Genomic DNA, 27,231 nt, shown 5'->3' on the forward strand with positions numbered 1-27,231 from the left:
GGATTTTATCAAATGCTTTTTCTGCATCTATTGAGAGGATCATGTGATCTTTATTTTTGCCTCTGTTAATATGGTGGATAACGTTTATGGACTTGCGTATGTTAAACCAGCCTTGCATCCCTGGGATGAAGCCTACTTGATCATGATGAATGACTTTTTTGATGATAAGCTGTAATCTATTGGCTAGGATTTTGTTGAGAATTTTTGCATCTATATTCATGAGTGAGATTGGTCTGAAATTCTCCTTTTTGTTTGGGTCTTTTCCTGGTTTTGGTATCAGGGTGATGTTTGCTTCATAGAATGTGTTGGGGAAGATTCCTTCTTCCTCAGTTTTTTGGAATAATTTCTGCAGTACAGGAATAAGCTCTTCCTTGAAGGTTTGATAGAATTCTGGAGTGAAGCCATCTGGACCAAGGCATTTTTTAGTTGGAAGCTTTTTTATTGTTTCTTTGATCTCAGTGCTTGAAATTGGTCTGTTCAGGAGCTCTATTTCTTCCTGGCTAAGTCTAGGGAGAGGGTGTGATTCCAAATATTGATCCATTTCCTTCACATTGTCAAATTTCTGGGCATAGAGTTTCTGGTAGTATTCAGAGATGATCTCTTGTATCTCTGTGGGATCAGTTGTTATTTCCCCTTTATCGTTTCTGATTGAGGTTACTAGAGATTTTACTTTTCTATTCCTCGTTAGTCTGGCCAATGGTTTATCTATTTTATTTATTTTTTCAAAAAACCAACTCCTTGTTTCATTAATTTTCGGAATGATTCTTTTGTTTTCAATTTCATTGATCTCTGATTTGATTTTGGATATTTCTTTTCTTCTACTGAGTTTAGGCTTAGATTGTTCTTCTTTTTCCAATTCCATAAGATCTCTTGTGAGATTGTTGATGTGCTCTCTTTCTGTTTTTTGAATGTAGGCATCTAAAGTGATGAATTTTCCTCTCAAAACCGCTTTTGCAGTATCCCACAGGTTTTGGTAGCTTGTGTCTTCATTGTTGTTATGCTCAAGGAAGTTAATGATTTCCTGTTTTATTTCTTCCTTCACCCATCTGTTGTTCAACAGAAGATTGTTTAATTTCCGTGCCTTTGGGTGGGGTTGAGCATTTTTTTTAGAGTTGAGTTCCACCTTTAGTGCCTTATGGTCTGAAAAGATACAAGGTAAAATTTCAATTCTTTTGATTCTGTTGATATTTGTTTTGTGTCCCAGGATATGATCAATTTTGGAGAATGTTCCATGGGGTGATGAGAAGAATGTATATTGTTTATCTTTGGGGTGGAGTGTTCTATATGCTTCTATCAAGCATAGTTGTTCTAGGGTCTCATTTAAATCTCTTATATCTTTGTTTAATTTCTGTTTAGAGGATCTGTCCAGCTCTGTAAGAGGTGTGTTAAAGTCCCCTGTTATGATGGTATTATCAGATATCATATTGCTCAGACTGAGTAAGGTCTGCTTCAAGAATCTGGGAGCATTTAAATTGGGTGCATAAATATTTAGAATTGAAATGTCTTCTTGTTGTAGTTTTCCCTTGACCAATATAAAGTGACCATCTTTGTCTTTTTTGACTTTAGTTGCTTTAAATCCACATGTATCTGAAAATAAGATTGCAACTCCTCTTTTCTTCTGAATTCCATTTGCCTGAAAAATTGTCTTCCAACCCTTGACTCGGAGCTTTAATTTGTCTTTTGAAGCCAGGTGTGTTTCTTGCAGACAGCAAATGGATGGCTTGTGTTTTTTAATTCAGTCAGCCAATCTATGTCTCTTCAGTGGGGAATTCAAGCCACTAACATTTATGGAGATAATTGATAAGTGTGGTAGTATTCTATTCGTCTTATTTGGTGAGAGTCCATTGCTTAGTTTTATCTTTTGCATCAGTGTGGAGGTTAGGTTCTGTCCTTTAATTTCTGAGTTCTTACTTTGCTGCTGATCCATTGTGGTGGTCAGTGTGCAGAACAGGTTGAATTATTTCCTGTAGAGCTGGTCTTGTTGTGGCGAATTTCCTCAATGTTTGTATATCCGTAAATGATTTGATTTCTCCATCAATTTTGAAGCTTAGCTAGCAGGGTACAGAATTCTGGGCTGAAAATTGTTCTGTTTAAGTAGATTAAAGGTAGATGACCATTGTCTTCTTGCTTGGAAAGTTTCATTAGAGAAGTCTGCGGTCACTCTGATGGATTTGCCCCTGTAGGTCAACTGGCGCTTACTCCTGGCAGCTTGCAGAATCTTTTCTTTTGTCTTGACTTTGGACAGGTTCATCACAATGTGTCTTGGAGAAGCTCGGTTAGAGTTGAGGCGACCTGGGGTCCAATATCCCTCTGAAAGCAGTGTGTCAGAATCTTTGGTGATGTTTGGGAAATTTTCTTTTATAATATTCTCTAGTATGGCTTCCATTCCTCTGGGGCATTCTTCTTCCCCTTCTGGAATTCCTATAACTCGTATGTTGGAATGCTTCATAAAGTCTCATAATTCTGACAGGGAACGTTCTGCTTTCTCTCTCTTCTTTTCTGCCTCTTTTACTATCTGAGTTATCTCAAAAACTTTGTCTTCTACCTCTGAAATTCTTTCTTCTGCATGGTCTAACCTGTTGCTGATACTTTCCATTGCATCTTTAAGTTCCCTGATTGACTGTTTCATTTCCTTCAGCTCTGCTATATCCTTTTTATATTCTTCATATCGTTCATCTCTGATTTGATTCTGTTTTTGGATTTCCTTTTGGTTATTTTCCACTTTATTAGCAGTTTCCTTCATTGTTTCCATCATTTCTTTCATTGTTTTCAACATGTGTATTCTAAATTCCCTTTCTGTCATTCCTAACATTTCTGTATAAGTGGAATCCTCTGCAGTAGCTACCTCATGGTCCCTTGGCGGGGTTGTTCTGGACTGGTTCTTCATGTTGCCTGGAGTTTTCTGCTGATTCTTCCTCATGAGTGATTTCTTTTATCTGTTTCCTTGCCCTAATTTTCCTTTCACTTCCTCTTGCTCTTTAAGTTCTTGTGCCTGTGGACTAAGGGTTACAGGACCAGAAGGGTGAGAAGGTTGAAGAGCAAAAAAGGGATGAAAGAAAGGAGGACCGAGTGATAAGAAAAAAAAGAAAGATAGAGAAAGGAGAGGGGGTGGTGATAAGGAATATTGACAAAAAGAATGAGGGACAGAAAGAGGGAGACAGGGTAATATAGGTGTACAGTAGGATACTTTGACACAACCTTAAAAAACTCCACCTTCTGGGGGTGCCCAGTTGGGTGGTTCCCTTGAGGTCAGCAGCTCTTTGCTAACCTGGTCAGACACAGTACCCCACCTCCACCAAGTAGAGAGGAAAGACAAAAATGCTATAAATCAAACCAAAACAAGCAAACAGAAAACTTTATGGGTATACAATTGGGTGAAAAACCAAATGATAGCGGTAGAAACACTAGCAAAAATGAAGTTGTAGTTATTAAAGAAAGGCAGCAATGGGAAATTATAATGAAACTAGAAAAATTGAGAAAGAAAAAGGGATCTGTATGGAAAAGATTGAAATTAAAAAACAAAAGAACATCAACAACGTCAAAATAAACAACAACAACAAAAAAAAAACAAGAAAAACAACCAAACAAAAAAAAAAGAAAAAAATACACAACCAAAAACAAAGCAGTTTGTATATGTTATTGAATATTGTCTGGGCAACACGTGGTCTTCTGGGGTATGAGATGTTAGTTCTGATACGACTGGAGGCTGCTGATTTCTCAAACCCCAGCAGGTAGACACCCTAAATCTCTCTTCAGCCCACTTAAAAGGCACTTTGAACTTGTAAACTTGCTGAGCAGAAGCTTTCCCAGCTTTCTCGCAGGAATCACTGCTGAAGTGGCTATCCACTTACCCAGTGTGCCAAAACCGGTCTCACTCTGCCCCTGAGGGTTAGGGCTGCAAGGCGGCTCAGACCCCACCCTTAGGCTACCTGGTTGCTGGGTTACCAGCTCCCACCCGTTTCTAGCTCTGCGACCCTGAGGGCAGAGCTTGCCGGGGCAGATCACTGGCAATGGTTCCGTGTGACCCACCGCCAAACACTATTAGCTCCGTCTGACTCAGCGGCTCAGACTGGGGCCCTAGACAACGGCCAAAGTTCTCCGCACTCCCGCTCAGGCCTTCCCCAAGGCAGTTCAACTCAGTGCCAAGTCCAAGGACATCAAAACAGTTCACAGGTAAGGCCTTTCTGGTTTGCAGTCTCGCTGCTACTGAACTTACAGTTGTGGGCGGGTTTAGATGGATTGAACACATGCGACCACTTGCCGGTTTTCCACTGTTTTAGTCCTCCTCTTGGGGTCCAGAAGTCTCTCGCTGACTCCCTGTATCCTCTCAGGGGTGATGATAGGCAGATCCCACCAGCCAGAGATGCCTGGAGTCCTATCTCCCCCGACTCACGGTGCCCAGATGCAAGGAAGCTGTTACTCGGCTGCCATCTTGCTCCGCCTCCGATGTTTAGAATTCTTTATGTGTAATTGCAATACTTTCATTCTGGTTGGAATCCATTGCTCCAGAGCTAGTATGCTCCTTGGGGGGTGTCCTTTCACTGCGATTTTTCATACTTCCCGAGTTCTTGCACTGATTCCTTCTCCTCTGAAGCAGCTGTTACTTCTTGTTTTTTGCATTTTGTTTCATTTAGATGAGATGTATCCCCCACTCTTAAGGATGTCTGTGCCATATGTGGGGTAAGTACCTTTGGCTTTGCTTGTGGGCACTGTGAGGGTCTGGGCTCTGGATAGATGATTTGCTTGTATCTCCTTATTGTGGTGGTTTTCTCAGTTGTAGTCGTTTGTAAGCTGTAGTGGTGTGAGCTCTGGTTGTGGGCAGATTCTCTGTCTCTTGTTGATGAGGGAGGATGGAAGTCTTTGAAATTTTTTCTCTTTCCCCAGCCCTGTGGTCTTCTTAGCAGCGTGAATTATATTGGAACACGCAAGTTAATCTCTAAGCCAGCAGGTGGTGCCTGCAGGTAGGAGTCAGCCACGCTCTGTGTGATTGAGTCAGTGGTCACTTTAAAGAGCTGTGCAAGTTGTCCTCCTTGCCAGCAGGTGGTGCTTGCAAGAAAGAGCTTAGCCCCTTGGGAGAAACACTGAGATGCCCAGGTGGCCAGGGTCCTGGAGCTCCTGGAGGGCCTTGTCCTCTGCCACAGCCAGGAGCATAGGATGGGGTGTCTGGGGTGAGCCTGTCCTCAGGCTTCACAAAGGCAGGCGCGAGTGCCACCTCGAGGGTGAACTCCCAGCCCCTGGGGAAGCTTCCAGGGAGCTTGGCCCACCAAGCCAGAAAGTGGGTGTGGGAGGTGCTGGGATTCACACCTGCTGCAGGGTGGGCTTCTCTCCCCTTCCTCCCTGTCTGCGGGCCTCCTTCTGGTGTCTGGCCTTGACTGGCTGGAACTTGCTGGGCCCCCAGCAGTGGCGGCACAGGCTGGGGCCCATCCAGGTCCTGCCCTGGCAACAGGGGCCTTCCTGGGGGGCTCACACTCCTGTCTTTTTCAGTCCTACCCTGCATCTGAGATTAGTTCAGAAATCCCACCTCTGTGCCCTCAGCAACACCACCTGTCCTGTGGGCCTTTCCCCAGATCCCTCAAGTTCGGAAGCACTGGTCCCCAGTGGCCCTTGGGGTGCTCAGGTGGCTTGATGTCCCTCCCTCCCCATGGGGTATGCCTGGCACTGCTGAATCCTCTAGGTACTGGGGGAGCTGCAGGCAGGAAGCTCAAAGTCTGCACCCCTGGGTCTGCTGCAGGCCAGAGAGGAAAAGTGGGGCTCCTTGCTGCTGAAGCCTGGTCCTAGTGGACACCAACAGAGGGGAAGCCACTGCTTCTGAGAGCCCCGCTCAGTTGTCCCCTGGGGCGCCTGTGCGACCTGGCAGCAGTGGGCGGGGGATGAACAGGGCTGCTGAGGCATCTTCTGTTTTTTCAGGTGGGCACAGGGAGGTGTCACTCTGGAGTGCTCCTGCCGATTCCAGAAGGAACGTGATGCTTGTGTCCTGCAAGCTGTCCTCTGCCTTTAGACATCCAACCCATTAGCAGCCAGCCTTCAGAACGTCCTCGGTACAAGGCAGCCAGCAAACCAGGGCCTGTCCCCTTAAATCTTTGTGCTTGAGGGGCAGGGCGGATATGCACACTTTAGAAGCAGACCTGATAAAGCAGTGGACTGACAGTGATGAGGGCTCGGGTTCTGTGAGCAGAGGAGCAGGAGGAAGTTTGGAAAAGCTATATAATTTTAAATTATATAATTTTAGTTTTTTTTTGTAGTTTTTGGCCGGGTCTCCGTTAATATATATATATGTATTATTTATATATATATAATATAATTATATATATATAAATAATATAATTATATATATATAAATAATATAATTATTATATTATATTATTTGGGACTAGGCTGGTACTCCTGGCCATGGTTGGGGGAAAGGATTTGCTTGCCATACATACATTTTGTTTTTTCTTGTCCACTATTTGCTGTCTTTGTGTGTGTTCCATTATGCATGAGCAACAGAGGCATAGACCAATGTTCAAAGAGACACAGGTACGGGAAGTTGATGTTTAGCATCTTCCCAGTGAACAGATCTGGAATAAATAGTGAAGTTTGGACGTCCAAGTGGATGGGTTTGGTTTGGGGGGTTGTATGTTCATCTGATCTCACGTAACTGAGCCTGTTTAGAATTTTCTGGCATGGAAAGCTGGACACATGAACCAAGGCACATTGGAACAATCAGGGGACACCCAGTCCCAGCTGCGGTTCTCACACGAGGATTTGGCTGCAGCCCGTCGGCTACCTCAGATTCCCGCAGCCCTAGTGCGGTCATGTCATTCACCAAAGCCCCAATTATGTTTCTCCTGGATTGGACTTAAAAAACAAACCATCAAAAAAACTGAGCAAACGCCATTTAAAAACACACATGCTGAGTCAAGCATAAACACAGAGCAGTGTTTTATAAAGTATGAGCTTTATAAGGTTGCCAGAGGGTTTCTCCATTAGTTTTAAAAACTGAAGTAGAAACCACTTAAGAGTGGAGGGAGTTCACAGACATGAATTTCTGGTCTCACATCACAGACAGCCCATGTCTGTGGAAAAGACCCATGTGGCTGAGGCTGGTTGGAAGGAGCCGCTGGGCTGGGAGGGAGCCTGGGAAGATGCCGTGCACTGGGGAAGGTTGTTTGCTCCAGAAGAGCAAACACTGTTGACTGTGAGAGGAGTCACCACTGTGGAATGTGAAAGGAGTCACCCGTGTGGACTGTGAGAGTCACCACCTTGGACTACAGAGAGTCACCAGTGTGCTGTGAGAGGATCACCAGTGTGGACTGTGAGAGGAGTCACCAGTGTGGACTGTGAGAGGAGTCACCAGTGTGGACTGTGAGAGGATCACCAGTGTGGACTGTGAGAGGAGTCACCAGTGTGGACTGTGAGAGGATCACCAGTGTGGACTGTGAGAGGATCACCAGTGTGGACTGTGAGAGGATCACCAGTGTGGACTGTGAGAGGAGTCACCAGTGTGGACTGTGAGAGGATCACCAGTGTGGACTGTGAGAGGAGTCACCAGTGTGGACTGTGAGAGGATCACCAGTGTGGACTGTGAGAGGAGTCACCAGTGTGAACTGTGAGAGGAGTCACCAGTGTGGACTGTGAGAGGAGTCAGCAGTGTGAACTGTGAGAGGAGTCACCAGTGTGGACTGTGAGAGGAGTCACCAGTGTGGACTGTGAGAAGATCACCAGTGTGGACTGTGAGAGGATCACCAGTGTGAACTGTGAGAGGAGTCACCAGTGTGGACTATGAGAAGATCACCAGTGTGGACTGTGAGAGGATCACCAGTGTGAACTGTGAGAGGAGTCACCAGTGTGGACTGTGAGAGGAGTCACCAGTGTGGACTGTGAGAGGAGTCACCAGTGTGGACTCTGAGAGGAGTCAGCAGTGTGGACTGTGAGAGGATCACCAGTGTGGACTGTGAGAGGAGTCACCAGTGTGGACTGTGAGAGGATCACCAGTGTGGACTGTGAGAGGAGTCACCAGTGTGGACTGTGAGAGGATCACCAGTGTGGACTGTGAGAGGATCACCAGTGTGGACTGTGAGAGGATCACCAGTGTGGACTGTGAGAGGATCACCAGTGTGGACTGTGAGAGGAGTCACCAGTGTGGACTGTGAGAGGATCACCAGTGTGGACTGTGAGAGGAGTCACCAGTGTGGACTGTGAGAGGATCACCAGTGTGGACTGTGAGAGGAGTCACCAGTGTGAACTGTGAGAGGAGTCACCAGTGTGGACTGTGAGAGGAGTCAGCAGTGTGAACTGTGAGAGGAGTCACCAGTGTGGACTGTGAGAGGAGTCACCAGTGTGGACTGTGAGAAGATCACCAGTGTGGACTGTGAGAGGATCACCAGTGTGAACTGTGAGAGGAGTCACCAGTGTGGACTATGAGAAGATCACCAGTGTGGACTGTGAGAGGATCACCAGTGTGAACTGTGAGAGGAGTCACCAGTGTGGACTGTGAGAGGAGTCACCAGTGTGGACTGTGAGAGGAGTCACCAGTGCGGACTGTGAGAGGATCACCAGTGTGGACTGTGAGAGGAGTCAGCAGTGTGGACTGTGAGAGGAGTCACCAGTGTGGACTGTGAGAGGAGTCACCAGTGTGGACTGTGAGAGGATCACCAGTGTGAACTGTGAGAGGAGTCACCATGGTGGACTGCAGAGGAGCCAGCATGTGAATCTTTGCCAGAGTTTCCCATATCTCAGTTACCCACATTTCTATCTTCACATGGTATCCCAATCATGTCAGTACTCAGGTACTACTCTGTACCCTTCACCCACAGTGCCCCAAAGCAGAGTGGGGATGTGAAGACCACAGTTTAAGGCTGATATAAAGCAGTGGTCTAGTATCGACCCATTTCTAGGGACTTCTGGCTCAGGGTCCCACCTCACTTCACCACTCCTGTTACTTACTGCCCCTAACCCTCCTTCCCATGTTCCCTTTATCACGTATTTTTTATTTTTTACCGTGGGCCAGGCTCTTACCCACCACCCCCGATGTATCGGGCTGGCACCCTACTCCTTGAGCCACAGGTGCCGTCCCTCTCACCTATTTTGATTTTAGCTCTTAGAGATGAGTAAGGGAACAAATCATTCTCCACTCTTGGGCCAACTTCCAAGCCCCCTCAGACTTCCCTAGCAGGTGCTATGTTCAACCAGGTTTGGGAATTTGTTTTTATCAGGATGTCACTTCAACCTGAGAGCATCTCTCACACTGGGTTTTGCAGGCTGACCCCAGAGCTCAGGGAAGCAGAACAGGGCTATTTATAGCAATTGGGTAAAATAGTTTTTTGGTTGTTCTTTAGCAGGCCTGGGCCGGGTTCAAACCCACCAGCCCTGGTGCACGTGGCCCTCACCCTAACCATTGAGCTAGGGCACTGAGCTGGGAACAATAATTTTGTCTGTTGATTCTAACGAAATATCGGAGAGGTGTAAATTTTCTTTTTCTTGAGTTATATGAAAGAATTGGAAATTGGTGGTTTTCCAGTGTGGACATATGGGGTGCAAAATAGAAAATGTAGGCATGCTTGTGGGAGTCTGTGCAGTGTCTGTGACATGGTGGCTGGAGTGCAGTGAGTTAGCCTTGCCCCTGGGAAAGGGGACACAGCAAACTGGGGGCTGTCACGACTGAGCTTCTTGGGGGGAGGCAGGTTCCCCCGTGTGCCTAGAGGAGGTGGTCCTGGTTACGGATGAGACTGTTACTGATAAAAGCGCTGCCTGCTCAATCTTCCCCTAAACCTCTGAGGACCACAGGGTTTGGGCTGACTAGGAGTCAAGGCCGGTGAGGGCTATAGTGACTGTCCAAGGGAGCAAAGCAAGGCATCTTCCCAAGAGTTTGCACTCGGCCCTGGTACTGCCCCGGGCTCCTCTCTCCATTACCATGTGGGGAATGAGTGGAGCAGATACCCATGACTCAAGGGGATCAAACCCCTTTGGAATGGGGGTGTTAGGAGGGTCCTTGGCACTTTACGGTGTGGGTAACATGTAACCTTCTCCCTAGCACTGAACATTCCATTACAGAGATTGCCAGCAAAGAGCTATAGCTTTGCAGACATCATGTAAAATCCACTCCCTGGCCATGCTGCATGCACACCCTTCCCCCTCACGTCACCCTGGTGCCACGCGTTTCAGTGGGACTCGAGTTTTGACCGGTGCCCTTTTCTTCTCCCTTAGCAGTGCTGCCATCGGGCCCTGAGAAGCAGCTCATGTAGGTTACAAGAATCCAACCTTATGAGGAATTTCATTCTATGCCTTGGCCTATGAGAAATTTCTGTTTCTAGGGAACCGTGTGGCTCTTGCATGGTCTCCTGAGCAGCTGAGCCTGGTGGGGAGGGAGTCACCAGGTGGTCACTGCCATAATATCAAGTGGTGGCTTCTGCAGGGAGTTAACGATGGCAGGGACCTCTATACCTTATGTTTTCTTGTTTTACTCTTTTTTTGTGTGAAGGAGAGGGGTTACAAGTTTAATACATGAACTTAGAACATCATAGGCCAAAACCTAAAGCAAACCCAAGATGCAGAGAGGTTAATTCGTCTAAGATGACACAGCTAGAGGGTGCTGGCACCAGAATCCAGACCCAGGTGTGTCTCTGCAGCCAGAATGTGCTTATCTGACACAACGTTTAAATTTGTATTAGTATACATCATACCAGAATTGGAAATATGAAGATGCGATTCAAGCTATGTGTAGGTAAAAAGCTCCAAGGAGGCTACTGTTCGTGCTATGGTTAAGGTGTGAAGCATTTCAAAGGCAGTGAGGGTGGAAAGCCTGCAGGGTTAGAGTTTGTGTTCCCTGACTCAGAGACATGTTTCTAAATACATTTATTGGCTATTCCAGGCACAGATCAAACTGCATAAATTTCTACACCCTCCCCGCCGCCCGTTTTTGTTTAAGAGCAGCTCACAGTTGAAGATGTTTTTTGTGTAGAAGGCCGCCTGGGGACAGTGAACAGGGATTGCATGCCTGCTCTTGCTTGTGGGCTTTTAAGACCCAGTTCTTACTTTCCAATCGATCATGTTGACAAAAAGAAAAAAAGACACACACCAGTGTTACAAAACCTTGTATTAATCATTTCCCTTCACTTTCAGTATAACGTTGATATGAAATATAGCCATGATTCTTCGTTACATGGGAGGAAATGAGTAATAAATACATTGTAGCAAGTTTAAACCACAAGGGTGTTTCACTGTAACAACATCTGAAAACTGTACACTTGCAAAGAACAGCATCTTCAAACATTAGTATATCTGTATATCAGTAAAGCTTTTACATGTAACAAACATGCTCTTTCCATATATGACAAATTTAAAAAATATGCATTGCTTGGCAACATAAACTAGGCAAAAATATTTCTTTGTTCACTAACTTTATACAGGAAAACAGGACGAAACGCATGCACGCACAACACAACGGTGCCTGCACGGGGCATGCAACGAGAAAGCTTTGTCAAACTCAGCTACGTTAGGCATGGACACAGGAGGTCAGAGGGCACTAGGGAGGAATCTTCTGCTCCACATCACTAGCATCCCTGTTTTCTTCCTATTCCTCCCAGAGGAATACACATTCACCTTTAAGTAAAGATAAAGGAGTTACAAAAAAATAAAACACGCTTTGCAAACATCTCTGATGACTTGTAAAAAAAAAAAAAAGGAAAAAGAAAAAAGTCAACCTTAGTGTTATCACAGCCCCATGTGCAAATGTAGGTTCTTCCTGTGACAGGCAGCCCTGAGTGCCTTGGTCAGGCTGCCTCCCCGTGCCCAGGCTGGAGCCGCCTGCTGCGGACGTGTCCAGAGGGCCGAGGACACGGGGGCCTGCTCCGCATCCCCTCGCTGTCCTCCTGGCCGCGTGCTGGTGTGCTCAGCCCCTCCCAGCCCCCCAGCCTGGACCCGGGGAGATATATCCACAAACTCTGCACCAGCAGTAGCTACTGGAGGACAGCGACTGAAGGACAGCCGAGGACACCTCCAAAGAAAGCCCGGCTTCCCTCCATGTCTCTTCAATGAATGGGAGAGACAGGGCCGGGCTGTAGCTCAAATCCTGGGGACCAAAAAGGGAACCATCCACACCTAGGATCGGGAGGCGTGGTGCAAACAGCCGCCCTCAGCAGGCAGACCAACGTGTCTATCCTGCTGGCTGGCTCTTGTTTAAAAAGTGAAACTCAAAAGCATGTGGGAAAAACAGCAGCAGCAGTGTGTCATGTCTTGTACACAGTTTACGAGTTTCTTCCTACTGTTTCTGGTAAGAAACCACTATGAATAAAAGCACCAGTAAAACATCGTACGTGACAACAACTCTACAGGATGCCACCGTCCGTGGGACAGTGTGGAGATGGCGAGAACACACAGCTTAAATCAGAACACGGGGGGAACATGTAGTGAAATAGATTTTACTCTGGGATTTTAAATCATTTACTATTAATATAAAACAGTTGCATCTGGGGTCAGTGGGTAAATACAAAAAAAGGCACTGCCGCTACAGTACTAAATATTTGACTTCACAGCCTTGTGCATGCAACTGTTTGATTCTTTTATAAATAAAATTCTTTTGCTTTAGGATTTGTAAATTGCGCTGTATACCTGCAGGCAGCACAGGACTCAGCACAAGGGGGGAACAGGCTCCTCGAATTCATCAGAACACACAACTTAAAAAACAAATTAAAACACTAATAGCAAAACATAACTAAGTAGATAAATCTATACATAGTCAATGAAAAATAAGCTTTTCTTTCTTTTTAAAAAAAGAATTATGTTGTTGTTAATAACAGACTTTATCATGGTTACCAGCCATAGCAAGTTAATAAGTAACATATCCAAAATAATATCTCTAATAATCAGATAACCATTGTTTCTCTATTCAGTGAAGGAATAAATAGAAATTCAGATTTGCAAATACTTTAAGTTCTCTTCTTCCTTTTAAAGGATTCATGCTGATGCGACTGTGTTCACAGTCTGTTTTCTGAACGACACCAGTCTTCTGCGTTCTGCAGAGATCCAAACGCATTCCTCTTTCTCAACAAAGTGTGCGATACATGGTTTCTTCTCCTCTTTAACAACTTTCTCGGCATCCAAAAAACACATTCCCAAACCCTCTGGTCTTACCTTTGGCCTTCAACATTTGACCTAGTCCTCCTGCCTTAGCTGTGGTCATCCATCCTAACACATTCCCCAAATAACACTAAGCTCGTTTAGAAAAGGGATGTGGAAGATGAATGTTAATGGCACTTGGTTAAAAATGATCAACTAAGAAACACTGTCTCTTTCTGTGCGTGGACTTGCACCTTCAGAGGTCAGTTACCCAAGGAGAGGTCTGCACCTTTCATAAGCAATGCATGTTGACTGTGGGTCCAGGAACCTCCACTGTGGTTCGCTGCTGTCACCTTTTTAGACCGTACAGGACTTTACAACCCTGTTGCAGTGTCTGAGACTGGGGCGGGTCTACATTTTTAATCTCCAAGGTAAAAGAAAGTTGTTTGGATTTCATTAAGGCCTTTAAAATCTGTATATACTTCATTAGTTTAAAAAAAAAAAGCCCCATCAGCGAGTGCAGTGTTTTTCATGGTCTGATGTTAATTGTGACTCTGATTTCACTTAAAAAACACAACCCCAGACTTATCCATTTAATAAACCAGCCTTACACCACTCCACCCCCCAATCTCGCCGCTGGCTGGGTGTCCTCCCGACATTTACACAACCTGATTTTCCAGCGCTGAGCGCGACTGCTCTCATTTCTGCTAATACCCTCCCCCACATCAAATTCTGAAACACAGCCTTTCTTGCCCTTAAGAAATAGAGCTATTACTCTGCGGCGCACAGTTCGTTAAGCTCTCACTGTGTAATGAGTGTCTTTCTCTCCCCTCTGTGTGGATGGGTCAATCAGCCAACTACACAGGAAACCCACAACTCTGTCTCCATCGTGACACTAACCTTCCCTGAGCCTTCTTCCACTGCCCGCCCGCACCTGAGGGCCGGACACTGTGTGCTCTCTGGCACTTGCTGCTGACCTTTATACACTGTTGCTGGGCCTTCCCCTTCCGCTCTTCCTCAGCAGTGACTGAGTGGAGGAGACGCAGCCCTGGGCTCTGGGGCCTGCCAGCGACCCCACCATCTGGCTATCAGACCTCTCACGAGGGAAGAGTCCATCCTCGCCTTTCCTCCTCCAAGGGAACCTGCACTCACCGGCGTGGGTGTGGAGCAAGGCTGGGAGGGACAGGATGGAGCCCCCCCGTGCAGGGACCTGGGGCAGGGGAGAAGCAGACCCAGCATGGAAGGAGGCCGCGGGCTCTCTCGGACTCTCAGTGACCACGTGGTGGCATCACCCTTGAGCCCTCACCCAGTGCCACACTCATTCTGGCCACATCTGTGTCCTTCACCTCCACACACACGTCCCTCCCACCTCTCTGGCCCACATGACACAGGGACCCACGGCACCCCCTTCCCGAGAAGCAGAGCTTGACGGCCGTTTTAAAACACAACCCTGTTGCTATTATAAAAACAGAGGGAAAAAATGAACCCATAACAACACATCCTTTACAAAGACCATCGTCTGTAGAGAAGTTCTGCCCAAACTCTTTACACAGTCTGTACCCTTTAAAGTTGTCATGTAAACAATACACAAATCAAAGTTTATCTGGAGTTTTGTTGGAGAGAATTTCTTCCTCCTCACCCCCGTTGCCACAGGGCCCTCGTCTGCAGCTCTTCTAAGCAAGGCCCCGGGGTGATGTAGGCAGGACTGTCTCCCTGGGACGCACGTGCCCTGCGTGGTGGGCTGTGTGCCAGGCTTTCCCAGAGGCCTCCTCCCTCCCGCGTCCCTCGCGTCCCTCTCAGGCCAGGACTCTGACTTCCCCTTCGCTTCCGGGAAGCTCCCTGTATCCCCTCCACCCCTCCCAGGCCTAGAGACCCCTCCCCACCCCACACACCAAAACATCCCATGACAGAAACAAATGACAAAATGACCAATCCCAGGTCTACTGATACGTTTACAAGGATGACCTACGCTCTCACAAATCAAAACGGGAGAGGGACCAGGGGGAAAGAGGCTGCAACGTATCTTGGAGGATTCTGCGCAACCCTGAAGACGGCTGACACTGGACCCGCAGCAGTCGGTTTCACGGCCAGCGCGGTCACGCTCATCTTCGGCTTCTAGATTGTGGAGGTCCGGTCCACCCCATCTGGGGAGAAAGCAGCACACGACAGGCTGGGCTGAGCAAGACGATCCTGTTCGTGCCACACACAGCAGCACCCTGCAGGCCGGGTCTCCCAGGCGCTGGGGGCAGATAAGAGCTGCGTTCCTGCTCGCCCGCCTCTGTCCACGTACCCGGCCACTCAGCATCGGAGCCATCAGCTATTTTTGCCAAGAGCCATATCGAGGCTAAGAACCAAGATGAAAAGGCCCAATTCTTGCTTTCCCAGTATCTGTGTTCTGGACTGGATGCAGCTGCATGAACCCTAGGGCTGCTGTGAGTGGAGATTGTTATGATGGAGACGTACCCAGGCCTCAGTGGGAACAGAGGGGGTAAGGGTCAGTGGCCTCAGAAGCCGAGAGCACTTTCATAGGGTTTCAACGTGACTTTTGCAGGTGGTGCTAGCAGGAGAAGAATGTGCCAGCAAGGAAGGGGTGGGGGAATGAAGGAGGGAAAGGCTGGGAGGAACAAGGAGGGAAGGGATGGGGGGCCGGGCTGCGGGGCCGGTTGGGAGCTCCCCTGGGTATGCAGGTGGACCTGTCCCGCAGCTTCCCCAAGTGCCAGGGACAAGGTGGCTGTGACCTCATCTCGTGAAAGGTCTCAAGGGAGGGAGTGATTGCTGAGGCCACCCAGGATGTGCCACACCTACACTTTGGAGGATCAGAGAACCCAGGACACAGCGGGAGCAGGGACACACGTCAAAGATGAGAGGCTATGAGTGAGACAGATAGGTGGGAGCGGCTGTCCAACCCAGCACACTGCTCTAGCAGAGCCCCCCAGAGCAGACTGTGAGGTTTTAGATGCCAGGAACATGAGCTTGGATGAGGGCAATTGGGAAATTGTGACAGAGTAACCAGATCTGATTTTAGGATGAGTCTTCTGGCCGCTGTGTCAATAACCTGCAGGGCAAGGCTGGTGGCGGGAGGACCAATGAGAAGGCCCCTTCGGTGGCCTGTGCTGGGGCTGACACAGGGCTGTGTTTTGGGCAGAAGGGCATGGATGAGCTGTTACAGGATGCAGATGTGACTGTTCAGCGACCAGTGAGTGTGGGCCAGGGAGGGATGCAGGCCCACGTCCTAGTCTCAGCCCCATTATGGCACAGCGGTCTACTGGATGGAGCGTCTGTATGCAGGAGGCAGAACTCAGGAGTGGGGAGGGAGCAGCCCTCACTCCGTGGGAAGCTGGGGGAGCCAGGAGCTGCGAGGAGCACTGAGCCCCGGGCCTCCTCAGGGTGGCTCCAGGCTGCCAACTCTCCCAGCAGGGCCTCAGGGGAAATGCCTCTTGATTTGTAGGTTCAGAGAACCCGTGATACAGCGGGAGCAGGAACTTCACTGCACAGAGAGGAACTGCATGGTGCCCCCTCTGTGAAGGGCGTGTGGCCTTCCTGCTACTGACCACGACGATGCCAGCTCTGAGCAGTGTGACGGGAGCGTCCGGGCCATGCGTGGTGCTCACACCTACAACCCCAGCTCTCTGGGAGGCCGAGCCAGGTGGATCCCTTGAGCTCAGGAGTTCGAGGCCAGCCTGAGCAAGACCAAGATTCTGTCTCTACTAAAAATAGAAAAACTAGCCAGTGTTGTGGCAGGTGCCTATAGTCCCAGCTACCCGGGAGGCAGAGGCAAGAGGATTGCTTCAGCCCAGGAGTTTGAGGTTGCTGTGAGCTATGATGCCATAGCACACCACCCAGGGTGACAGTGTTGAGACTCTGTCCCAACAAACAAACAAAAAAAGCTTCTAAAATGCTTATTATCTGAGATACATCAACTTTTCAGGTTCCCCCCAATGGTAACATTTCGCAAAGCTACAGCACAATATCACACTGACAGATACAGACGTTGATATAGTCCACTGATCTATTTTCCCAGTTTTAGCTGTATTTGTGTGTTATGTGTAATTTGGGGGGAGATTTTAAAGAAAGGAAGCAGTGGCCCTGAGTGTGTGTGGTGTTAGGTCACCAATCCTGGAGGCCCCGGGTGTGAGCTTCTCCCCCAAACCTCCTTGGTGTCAGCTGGGCCTCTGAGCAGTGGCTGCACAGTGGTGGTGGAGGGCGGGGTGCTGCGTGCACGCCTGTGTCCTCGTGGTGCAGGCAGCAGTGCACGCACACTTGCTGGGGCTCACTGGCTGCTCGTTAATGCCAAACCTTGACAGCTACAGAGCTGGGGGAGCCGGAGACACGAACATCTTGGCTAACCCAGCCCTGAGATGCATTTTCTCTGAATCCCAACCCTGCACCTCATCCTCTGCAGGGAAATGTCCAGTAGGCAAGTCCAGAGCTGACACTGGCCGGTGTGCGGGCCATGCACCGGGCACCTTTGGGGGCACCACTCACATGCAACTGTCACAGGTTTTAAGGTTGTTATGACAAATTTTCAGTACATGTCAGCACAGCCTCCTGAGAAGGTATAACCTCTTTGCACTTTGCATAAAGCCTCTGTCGGCTATAGCAATGGGGCTGGCAAGTCCCAAGAAAGGGGTGAGGAGCGTGAGAGCAAAGGGATAGTGGGGCACGGTCTGCAGACTGTGCTCCCCTCCCTGTGGGAGTTTGCTGCAGGAAGGAGAGAGCAGCCTACCATCTTCCTGAACATGTGGGGTCACTGCACAGGAGCAAGCCCCCCAGAGCCTGACAGAAGCCTCAGACAGGACCTGCGGAGCCAGATGCAGAAGGGAAGGAAGAGATGGAAGGAAGGCCAAGAGGCAGATGGTTCAGTCGGCACCAGGAGGGCAGCAGTTATGGAAGCAGAGATAGCAGAGGCATCGTCACTGAAGGATGGGCCCCCAGGGACCAGCCACAAGCCAGGAACTGGGACAGCCACCTCCTCCATTCCTGAGTTACAAGTGGGGAACTTCTTCCACTGTGCCCTCGTCTCCTCCCTGGTCTTTTGTCTTTTGGTAAAATGACTTAATTCGCTGGCACCCTGTCTCTACCAAGGTCATCTTCCTTCCTGGCACTTGGAAGGGGTCGGCCACAAGAGAGGTGCTGTCACTGTGGGAGGGCACAATGCCACCGTGTCCAGCCAGGCCACCCTGAACTTAATCTGCATTCTCTGCTCAGGAAACTGCTCACAAGGCTTCCCACCAGAGGGGATTACTGAGAAAAAAAACACAGCAATAAAAAGGCTTAGGAGATTAACAAGATGAAAACATTAGCAACAAAACCATCAGTTCAGAGAGGTTTTCTGTAAAAATAGAACGAACTAAAAAAGAAGTCTTTTCAATGAAAATGCTCCTTGAATAAAGAGCATTTGGCATTCTTGTTATTAATGATGACAGCGCTAGTACTGAGCAGTCTGATAAGGTTTCTGAAATGCCTGTTATCTGAGATATATAGAGCCCCGGGGCAAAGGTGAGTTCTCCCTGCCTCTTGAGGAGCCCAACTTCCACCCAGCCAGCCTTGAGGCAGGCAGGCACCCAGCTCCCTGCGGTGGGCTGAGTTGGCCGCAGTGCAGGACCAGGGCCTCCCTTGCAGTGTCAGGGCTCTGGTGGGTGTCCACCTGGGGACTCACTGGTTGCCATCCTAACTCTGGCCCCATGAAGACCTTCGGTGGTATTTCTTGAAAATTAAAAAAACAAAAAGAACAACATAGGATGTTTGCATATCATAAATCCTACCCTTTGAAAGGCTATAATTCAGTGGTTTTTATTATATTCACAAAGTTCTGCAACCATCACCACCATCTAATTCCAGAACACTTCATCATCCCCCAAAGATGTGGCCCCCATCAGCAGTCACTTGGATCCCCCTGCCTGCAGGCCCCACCGATGCGCTGCCCGAGCTGCAGGCAAGCCCCTTCCTGCCACTTCCTACGGTGGAGTCCTGCCCTGTGTGGTCTCTTACTTAGTGTGTCGCTGTCAAGGCCCCTTCACCCTGGCATATCCCAGCAATATGGGCTGAACGTATTCCTGAACATATTCCTGCTTTTTGGCTACACCACATTTGGGAATTCCCACGCATCTGCTGATGGACGTGGGGATCCATTATTATTATTATTATTATTCATTATTCATCGGGGCTGCTGACCCAATCTCCTCTGTCAAGTGGAAGAGAGGATTTGGGGCCACATCCTGCCACAGGCAGCAGGGATGGTGATGATGCTGAGAAGCTTCTAGGGTCTGAATGGCCAAGGAGGGAAGCCAGAGGAGCCCGATGCATGGCCTGCACACCGGCCAGTGTCACCTACTGGGCGTTTCCCTGCAGAGGAACAGCCTGCCTGCAGAGGACCAGGTGCAGGGTGGGGATTCAGAGGAAATGCAAACAGGGCTCTCCTGTGCCCTGCAGGATGCCGGAAGGGGCTGTGCCTCCTGCCGTCTGTTTGGTCTGAAGCCCTGATGTCACAGAGGCTCTAGGAGGCTGGGCCCTCCTAGCACTGGGGGCGAGTGGCTGCCCCAGCCCCCCTCCTCTTGGTGCAGCCTTTGTCTGTCTCATGTTTGGTTTCAGAATGAGATCGTGTTTGCAGAGACAAAAAATCTAAATCCACCCCCCCCCCCGCCCCAGTCTGGGGGACAAAGCTGATGGCCACTTTCTCCCCACCACTGCCGAAGTGACCATCTGGCCCTTGATGTGAGGATGGGGCCCTCTCCAGGGCGGGGGGTAAGTGCATCTAGACTGGGGAGGACACTGGGAAGGCTCACGGAGGCCTCTCTGGGTCCCACCACTCGGAGCCTCCAGGAATGGCAGGAAGGGGTGGGCATCGACCCTCCTCTCCTCTGCCTGCCATGTCCCTGCAAACATCCAGGCCTGGGGAAAGGTGCCCATCTGGTCCCCGGAGGGAGCTGACAGACTCCTAGGGCTGCTGACTATGCAGTGGGGAGCGCTGGTGCTCGCAGGCCCCTGTCCTTGGCTTGGGCTGCACATCCAACTTGACCCATCCCTGTCACATGGCAAAACACACCTCCACCTGCTTGGGGCTCCAGGCACCATGGAAGCCGTTTGCAACAGGGAGACAGAAAAATAAGTAGGGGGTTTTGTTTCAAAATTCTATTTTTAGAGCAAGTTGGGATGTGCTTGGACCAGGCTGGGGGAGCAGTGCCGAGAAGGAAAGTGTCCAGTGCTGGGTGGGATATTCCCACTGAGAGCCCGACTCCCCCAGCCTCTGGCATGAGTCTGGGACAACTGCAGTGGTGTGACCCCAACACGCACTGTGGGCTGGAGCTCCCCGGGCCGGGGCACAGCTATGGTCTCCAGGTGCCTGATTCCCCTCCTGGAAAGGAGCTGGGCACGGGGGCTGCTCCCCGGGGTGCAGCTGGATGAGGGCCCAACAGCACCGCAAAGCCACTCCTGTCCCCCTCCCATTCTCCTGAGCTGCTGCCAGAGTGCAGAGGGCAGATGGCCAGCAGTCCCCCGGTGCACTGGTGACGAAAATGTAACGGCAGGACACTCACCTCCCAGGGCGTGCTCGGTCATACTGAGGCACAAGGACTCCAGTCTGTTGTTGATGTCGGGTTCAGTCACAGGAAGCTGGAATTCTGCAGGGGACACAGGGTTATATTGGTGACAGGGACTCTAATGACAAGGAGAAAGTGTGCCTGGTGCCACGAGGCTCTACCGCCAGCGTGAAGGTCCAGAGCACCTCCCTCACTGGCAGGGTCAGCCAGACCCCGAGGTCTGTTTGACACACAGAGTTGGCTGTGAACATGGGCAGCTGGACAAGCCCGTGACTATAGAAATAGCGGGTCAGAGTCTCTCCCTCCCTGCCCGTAGCCCTCCAACAGTTTCTTGTCAGAGGGGAGGCCAACCTCCTGCCGCAGCCCCAGTCACCTACCTGCCCGCATACAGCTCTCCCCTGCCTCGCTCCCCCCACCGCCCTCTGCCCCAGGCTTTGCCAGTCACCTCCCTGCCCGCACACAGCTCTCCCCTGCCTCGCTCCCACCCCCCTCTGACCCAGGCTTTGCCAGTCACCTCCCTGCCCGCACGCAGCTCTCCCCTGCCTCGCTCCCCGCACCGCCCTCTGCCCCAGGCTTTGCCAGTCACCTCCCTGCCCGCACGCAGCTCTCCCCTGCCTTGCTCCCCACACCGCCCTCACCCAGTCTTTGCGCTGCTGTCCCTCCTGGCCTGGAGTTGGGTTCTCAGAGTGGTCCTTTCGGCTCACTCTCTCCCTGCACCTCAGATGGGACTTTGTTCTCGAGTGTCAACAGCACCTCGCCCCACCACCCTCTCCCCCACTTTATTTCTCTGTAGAGGCTTCCCCAGCATCTGACACACTGCCCCCGCCCTGCTGAGTGTTCACTGCACTAGGGAGAATGTAGCTCTGCCCGAGGTGCCGGGACCTTACAGGGCTGAGGGAGGAACCGCACCCACGGTGGGCACCTTTCGTGACACCGGCCTTGGCCTTCGGCACACCCCACATGCATCTCCATGGCGAGAAGGCAGAGGAAACGCTGATGCAGTTGGGGAAGCAGGCTGGCGGTGGGGGGGGGGTAACTCCTGGGGGACAGGGAGTCTCAAGATTGCCTCCGTCTCAGGCTTGGTGCCTGTAGCTCAGTGCTTAGGGCTCAGCCACATACACTGGGGCTGGTGGGGTTTGAACCCAGGTTTGAACCCGGCTGGGCCAGCTCAACATCAACGACAACTATTACAACAACAAAAATAGCCGGGCGTTGTGGTGGGCACCTGTAGTCCCAGCTACTTGGGAGGCTGAGTCAAGAGAATCGCTTAAGCTCAAGAGTTGGAGGTTGCTCTGAGCTGTGATGCCACAGCACTCTACTGAGGGCGACACAGTGAGACTCTGTCTAAAAAAGAAAAAAAGCCTCCTCTTCCACGTGGCTCTGGGAGGGGACGCTGTTCTCTGCTTCAGGTTTCAGCTCTTCTACTTGTCAGGTGGGAAGAGCCTCCTTTGACCCAAACCTCAGCCTGGTTCCCTTCTCCTTCACATCTGCACATGGGGTGGGGCATGTGGGGCCAGAAAGAGAAGGAGGGAAGAAGGGGGAAAGAGGGAGGAGAGGAAGGGGGGAAGAGGAGGAGAGAGGAAGGGGAAGCCCTGGGGAGAGAGGTGAAGGAAGGGGGGATGAGGGTGGTGGTTTGGTAGGATAGGAAGTTGAAACCATGGCTAAACCAAAGCGTGTGTTTGTCTTGATTAGCTGTCCTGAAGATCTTCTTTGCAATCTAAATTTCCCATTACCAGGTAGTTCTGAGGCAGATGTTACTTCTGTTATTTAAAAGTTTCAATGAGAAGGCTGGTGAATGGGTCACTGTGGAAAGCACGGGGAGCAGGCGGGGCCTTCCTGACAATCTGCCGGTTCACGTGTGGGGACAACGGAGCTCCCAGGGAAGCAGGCGGTGGAGTCTCCCTCCTGTCCCTGCTAGCTGCTCTTAGAGTAGGGTCGGGGCAATCAGAAAATCCCAGAGGGAAGAGATTTTAGTATTTTCACCCATTCATGTGAAAATCGTATGCATGCAAAAATTAGCAGTCTTTAGGGTGTGAAATCTATAAAATAGAAACACAATTTTATATATAGCGAGTTAGCAAATACGAAAAAAAAAAACAAACCTCAGCAATTATAGCCATCCATATGCTCATTGTGAGACTTAGTTTACTCTCCAGCACTCCCCTTTAAACAAACACTGTGGAGAGATTTGGATAAATAAAGATGCTCGACATTTGGAGAGAAGTTTCAGCTGCAGGATTTCTTGCCAACATGCAGCAAAATGCCATTTTCCGAGACTGGGATTGCGTGTTCCAAAGAAGGGGCTGAGAGACGCAGGGCTCTGCGCTCCAGATCCCCACCCTGGCAGATGCTCTTTTAGGTGGGAAGTGGGGTGCCTGCTCCCCTCCCTGCCCGCCCACCCAGAGTGTGGCAGCCAGGACCCACTCGGCGCTCAGAGTGGCTCTGGGAAACCCAAAGTCTTAGGAGAAGCCCATCTGTTCCACCTCAGAGTTTCCCAATAGTGTGACTTCTTAATTGTGTGTTTGATAAAAACAGATCCATGAAACCTTGCCACACGCGTGAGACAGAGGGAGGCCAGTGAGGCAGAGAACAGCTCCCGTCTCAGGCCGAAACCCTCAGCTGAAGATGGGTGGGCAGAGCTTTCCCCAGAACTCCTCAGAGGCACTTTCACCTCCAGGCCAAGGCTTGCTGGGTCTCCTGCTAAGCCTGAGAGCTCACGTCATTTGTCCTAAGCCCCCAGCTGTCACAGGTGGGCTGGCACCGTGGGGAGAAAGACCTCTCTTAAACGGACTTATTTATGCAGCTTAGATGATGTCTTCAGGAATTCTTTTCCAGGATTTAGGGAGGATCCCAACCTCTGGGATCCCCAGGATCTAGGCCAGCGGTTCTCAACCTGTGGGTCACGACCCACAGGAATTGTATTAAACGGCTACAGCATTAGGAAGGTTGAAGACCACTGATCTAGGTGGACTTGAGACTTTGTAACTGTATCTTTTCAGAAGTCCCATGCGGACCAGTGGTGCAGTGTCCTGGGGTCTGGAAGCCCCCGAAGGGAGCTGCCTCCCTGATGAGCGGCCACACGGCTTGTGACACAGTGGCCGTCCCCCTGCGGAGGCCTCACATTGTGTGGCACCTGTGGTGTGATTCTGGGGCTCTTTCGCCACAGTGTTGAGGGTAAGGCGCTGGCTTTAGAATAAGAGCCGGGTAGGACGTTCTAGGGAAAGTCTTTAGAATCCTACTTTGACAACGAAAGCTGAGGCTTCTGTGCTGAATAGCTAGAAGACCTTCAGAAAGGTCTGTGTCTGGTTGAATATGGAGGGGGGCTGTGGGAAGGAGAGCAGGGAAGATGGGGTGCCCAGGAAGGGGCACGGAGACATAGAAGTGAGAGACAGATGGCTGAGAGAGACGAGGAACACGGGGGCCAACAAGAGAGGGAGAGAGAGGTTGGAGCAGAACTGGCACGCCAAGGAGACAGAGCCGCCTTCCTGGTGAGTGTCACCCCTTGTCCCCTGCACTCTGGGAGGACCGGCTTACTGCTTCTCACTCATCCCAGAGGCCAGTGAAACATCTGAAGATGGTTTGTTCAGGAGAAGAGCAGAAAACTGCCCGAGAGGGCCTCCAAGGAGCCTGCATAGCACATAGATCCGGGAAGGAGGGCAGCGTCCTGTGAGTCTGAGCAGGGCGGCACGCGGTGGGGCTGGCTCCGGCCCGGGCCTTCTCGATCTTCTCTGAGGATGTTTAAAGTCGTCCATCCTCTTACTGGAGTGAAAGCATCCTTTAGACACACCGTAGTTCTCAAGGTTTGTCCATGCCGTTTAAAGTGGATTCTTTGAAGATGTCTAATGGCCAGGAGGAAAACCGCACCTTGCTGGTGATGCTGTCTTCTGCGTACTCACCTTCATTTTGTGCTGTCACTCCCGTGTGTGTGAAGGAGAAACCCCTCCTGTCTTGCTGACTTTGCTGTCCTGATGTGCTGGCTTTAGTCCAGTCCCAGTGCCTGGCCCCCGATCCCCAGTCCCCTCAGCTGACCACGTGGTGCTGCTCCGTGTAGAAAGGCCCCCTGTGGGGGGTACGCTGCCTCTCCAGGACAAGCCTCCAGCTGCACCTGGCTTGGGGTCAGAGAAGCTGCCTCTTCGAAAAGCTGGGAAAGTTCTCAGTGACATGTGGTGTTGACACCCAGCGTGTGCTCAGAGCAGCAGGGGGGCACTTGCAGCCCTGAGCCAGGCTGAGGAGCTGTGGCCTGTGACCCAGCAGGGGTTCTCTGTGCAGGGCGGGACTCAGGACTTGTGCCAAATGCTCCCTGGTTCGTGTGCAGTCAGGAAACCTGGAGTGGCCTCCTCCCCAGGCTTCGGCTGTTCTTAGGAACGCTGGAGCTTGTCATGGCCTTGCTGGAGGTGGGTCTGTACCGCTTGGGCAAGAGATTAATTTAAAAAATAAAACAGAACCCTAGGGGTTCCTGAGTCTAGTAGGCAAAGCATGTCGTTTGTAGACTTGCAGGTAACTACCTTGCAGGAAAACTGAAAACTGTTGTGCTATTAAATGGTTACCCCTGGAACATGGGGATGTGGGCAAGGAAGGGCAGGGGAGAGGGACAGTCACTTTTCCTTCGAGCTCTTCTGTATTGTTCAATTCTTTAACTGTGGCAACAAGAGGCTTCATAGGAAGGAAGTGAAAACGATCGAAGGTTCATAGCTGCCCTGAACATGAGCCAGGCTCGTGGCACTGCTGGGAACCAGTGGATGGAAACCAAGGGTCGATTCAACAGCTCCAAAGCAATTGGGGCTGGCCCTGCTCTTAGAAAGTGGACTCGCTGAGCCTGGACTTTCCAACTAAGATGGGGAAAACTCAGGGAAAGTACAGCAAGAGAAAAAGGGAAGGACTAAGAACTGGGCAAAGGGCTGCAGAAAGGAAAACACGAAGAAGGCTCCGTGTTCTAGGATTGAGGCGAGCAGTCCTTCCGCTGGGGCCCCTGTGGCCACGAGATGCAGGGCTGCCCTCCAAGGACTGGGGTCAGGGGCAGGATTACGGCATGAAAACAGGATGGGAGGAGAAGGCCCAGGGAAAAGGCCTTCCCAAGTCCCAGGTTTTATAGCAGTCCTTCCAGGAAGGAAAACAGCTCCAGCTATCTGAGTGGAGAAAGGAACTTTGAAATGAACGTGAGCAAGTTGGAGACTTAGGGACCTGGACCACAAGGCAGGTGCTTCCTCTCCCGGCATCCCTTCCCTTGGCGGGTCCTCTTCCTCCCAGATTCTCCTCTCTCTCCTCCCGGCACCCCTTGCCCTGCTCCCAGTCTCCCCACCGAGTGTGGCCAGAGTCCTGGCTCCTCGGCTCCTCAGCCCCCACTATGTGCTGCAATCTTTTACGCCTCCCATGGTCTCCTCTCTAACCCTTTGGCCAGACCCTTCAGCCTGGCCACAGCCTCTAGGACACAGCGCGGCACCCTGTGGCTTTGCAGGCTTGCCCTTGCCTCCGCACCCTTCCCCTTGAAGCTCGGCTCCACTTCTAAGAAGCTTCCTTGCCCACCTCGGCCACAGTGGTGCGTTCCTCCCTCGAATTCCTACAAGGCTCACCGTATGGACTGTGCATCTAGGGTGGGGACCTGCCCACAGGCGCACGCGTCTCTGGCTTGCCTGCCTGGGGTGGATACCTTGCTGTGTGGCTGCGCAAACTATCAGGGTCTGACAGGTCACTCCTGCACACAGAGGGCTCAGGCATCAGCTGTACACCTTCTGGCCACTCTGCTTTAGTGTCCAGCAGGAATGGACTTAAGTGTGCCAAGCTGCCCCTTAACCGAGTCAAAGAAAGATGTCTGGCTGATCTAACCGTCATGCCTTTGCAAGACAAGCCCAAACTGGGGGCACTCTCAGTCCCAGCAAGGCCGAATTTTCTCCCTGTCTCATTCTTTCTTTCCACACCCACACACACACAGAGCACACGAACCCCCCATCTCCCCAAAAGCCTTCTGGTGCTATCTGTTTTAATCAATCCAGAAATACAACTAGTATGAAAAATATCCCATCAGATTGCAACTGGCTCGCAGCCAAGCCGCTGTCCATGCTGGCAGGGCACGGTTTAAAATGGAAAGGCTCCTCCTATAAGCTCAAAAGAAAGCGCTATGACAGCCAAGGTTAAGCTCCTTCCGGCTGGGTTCATGGGCCGTTTTGATGTCCCAGCCTCCCTCCCCATCAAGGAGAAGGCGCATGCCTACCTGGCTGCTGGAACATGAGGGCGCTCTGTGGGGACGTGTGCACCGGCAGTGAGCGGGTCCTCTGCACGGAGCTGTGGCTGCGGCTGGGCATGCTGTTGCTGCCGCCAGGGTTGGCAAACCAGAGGTTCTAGTGAGAGAAGCCAAAAGAAGGACCTTGTTAGTCCGCAGACCTGGGACAGAAGCGGAGCTGCCCCAGAACTCAGGAGGCAACTGTCCCTCCAGAACTCTCTGCTAGTGTCTCGAAAAGGGCTTGCAGGCTGGTGTCCCAGGTGCACATTTATAGAGAAAGGGTTTCTTTAGTTTCATTTTTTATTCTTTTGAGACAGAGTCTCACTTTGTTGCCCTCAGTAGAGTGCTGTGGCGTCATAGCTTACAGCAACCTCCAACTCCTGGGCTCAAGATCCTCCTCCCTCAGCCTCCCGAGTAGCTGGGACTGCTGACATCCAG

At 50.6% G+C, this 27,231-nt stretch overlaps 1 protein-coding gene across 2 annotated transcripts in view; it reads right to left on the reverse strand.

The window, feature by feature from the left end:
- Positions 1–11,062: 11,062 nt before the first annotated feature.
- The window catches only part of SAMD4A (sterile alpha motif domain containing 4A), a 209,967-nt gene continuing 193,798 nt past the window's right edge, over positions 11,063–27,231 (reverse strand). For both annotated transcript variants that reach the window (XM_053593943.1, XM_053593942.1), the window contains 3 exons: positions 26,785–26,911; positions 20,574–20,657; positions 11,063–15,182 (listed from right to left, as the gene is read on the reverse strand). In XM_053593943.1, the coding sequence (XP_053449918.1) occupies positions 15,154–15,182; positions 20,574–20,657; positions 26,785–26,911 (240 nt within the window). In that variant the 3' untranslated portion in view covers positions 11,063–15,153. The remainder of the gene's footprint in view (positions 15,183–20,573; positions 20,658–26,784; positions 26,912–27,231) is intronic.

This window comes from Nycticebus coucang, chromosome 6, assembly GCF_027406575.1.
Source record: "Nycticebus coucang isolate mNycCou1 chromosome 6, mNycCou1.pri, whole genome shotgun sequence".
In the NCBI taxonomy this organism is placed as follows: Eukaryota; Metazoa; Chordata; class Mammalia; order Primates; family Lorisidae; genus Nycticebus; species Nycticebus coucang.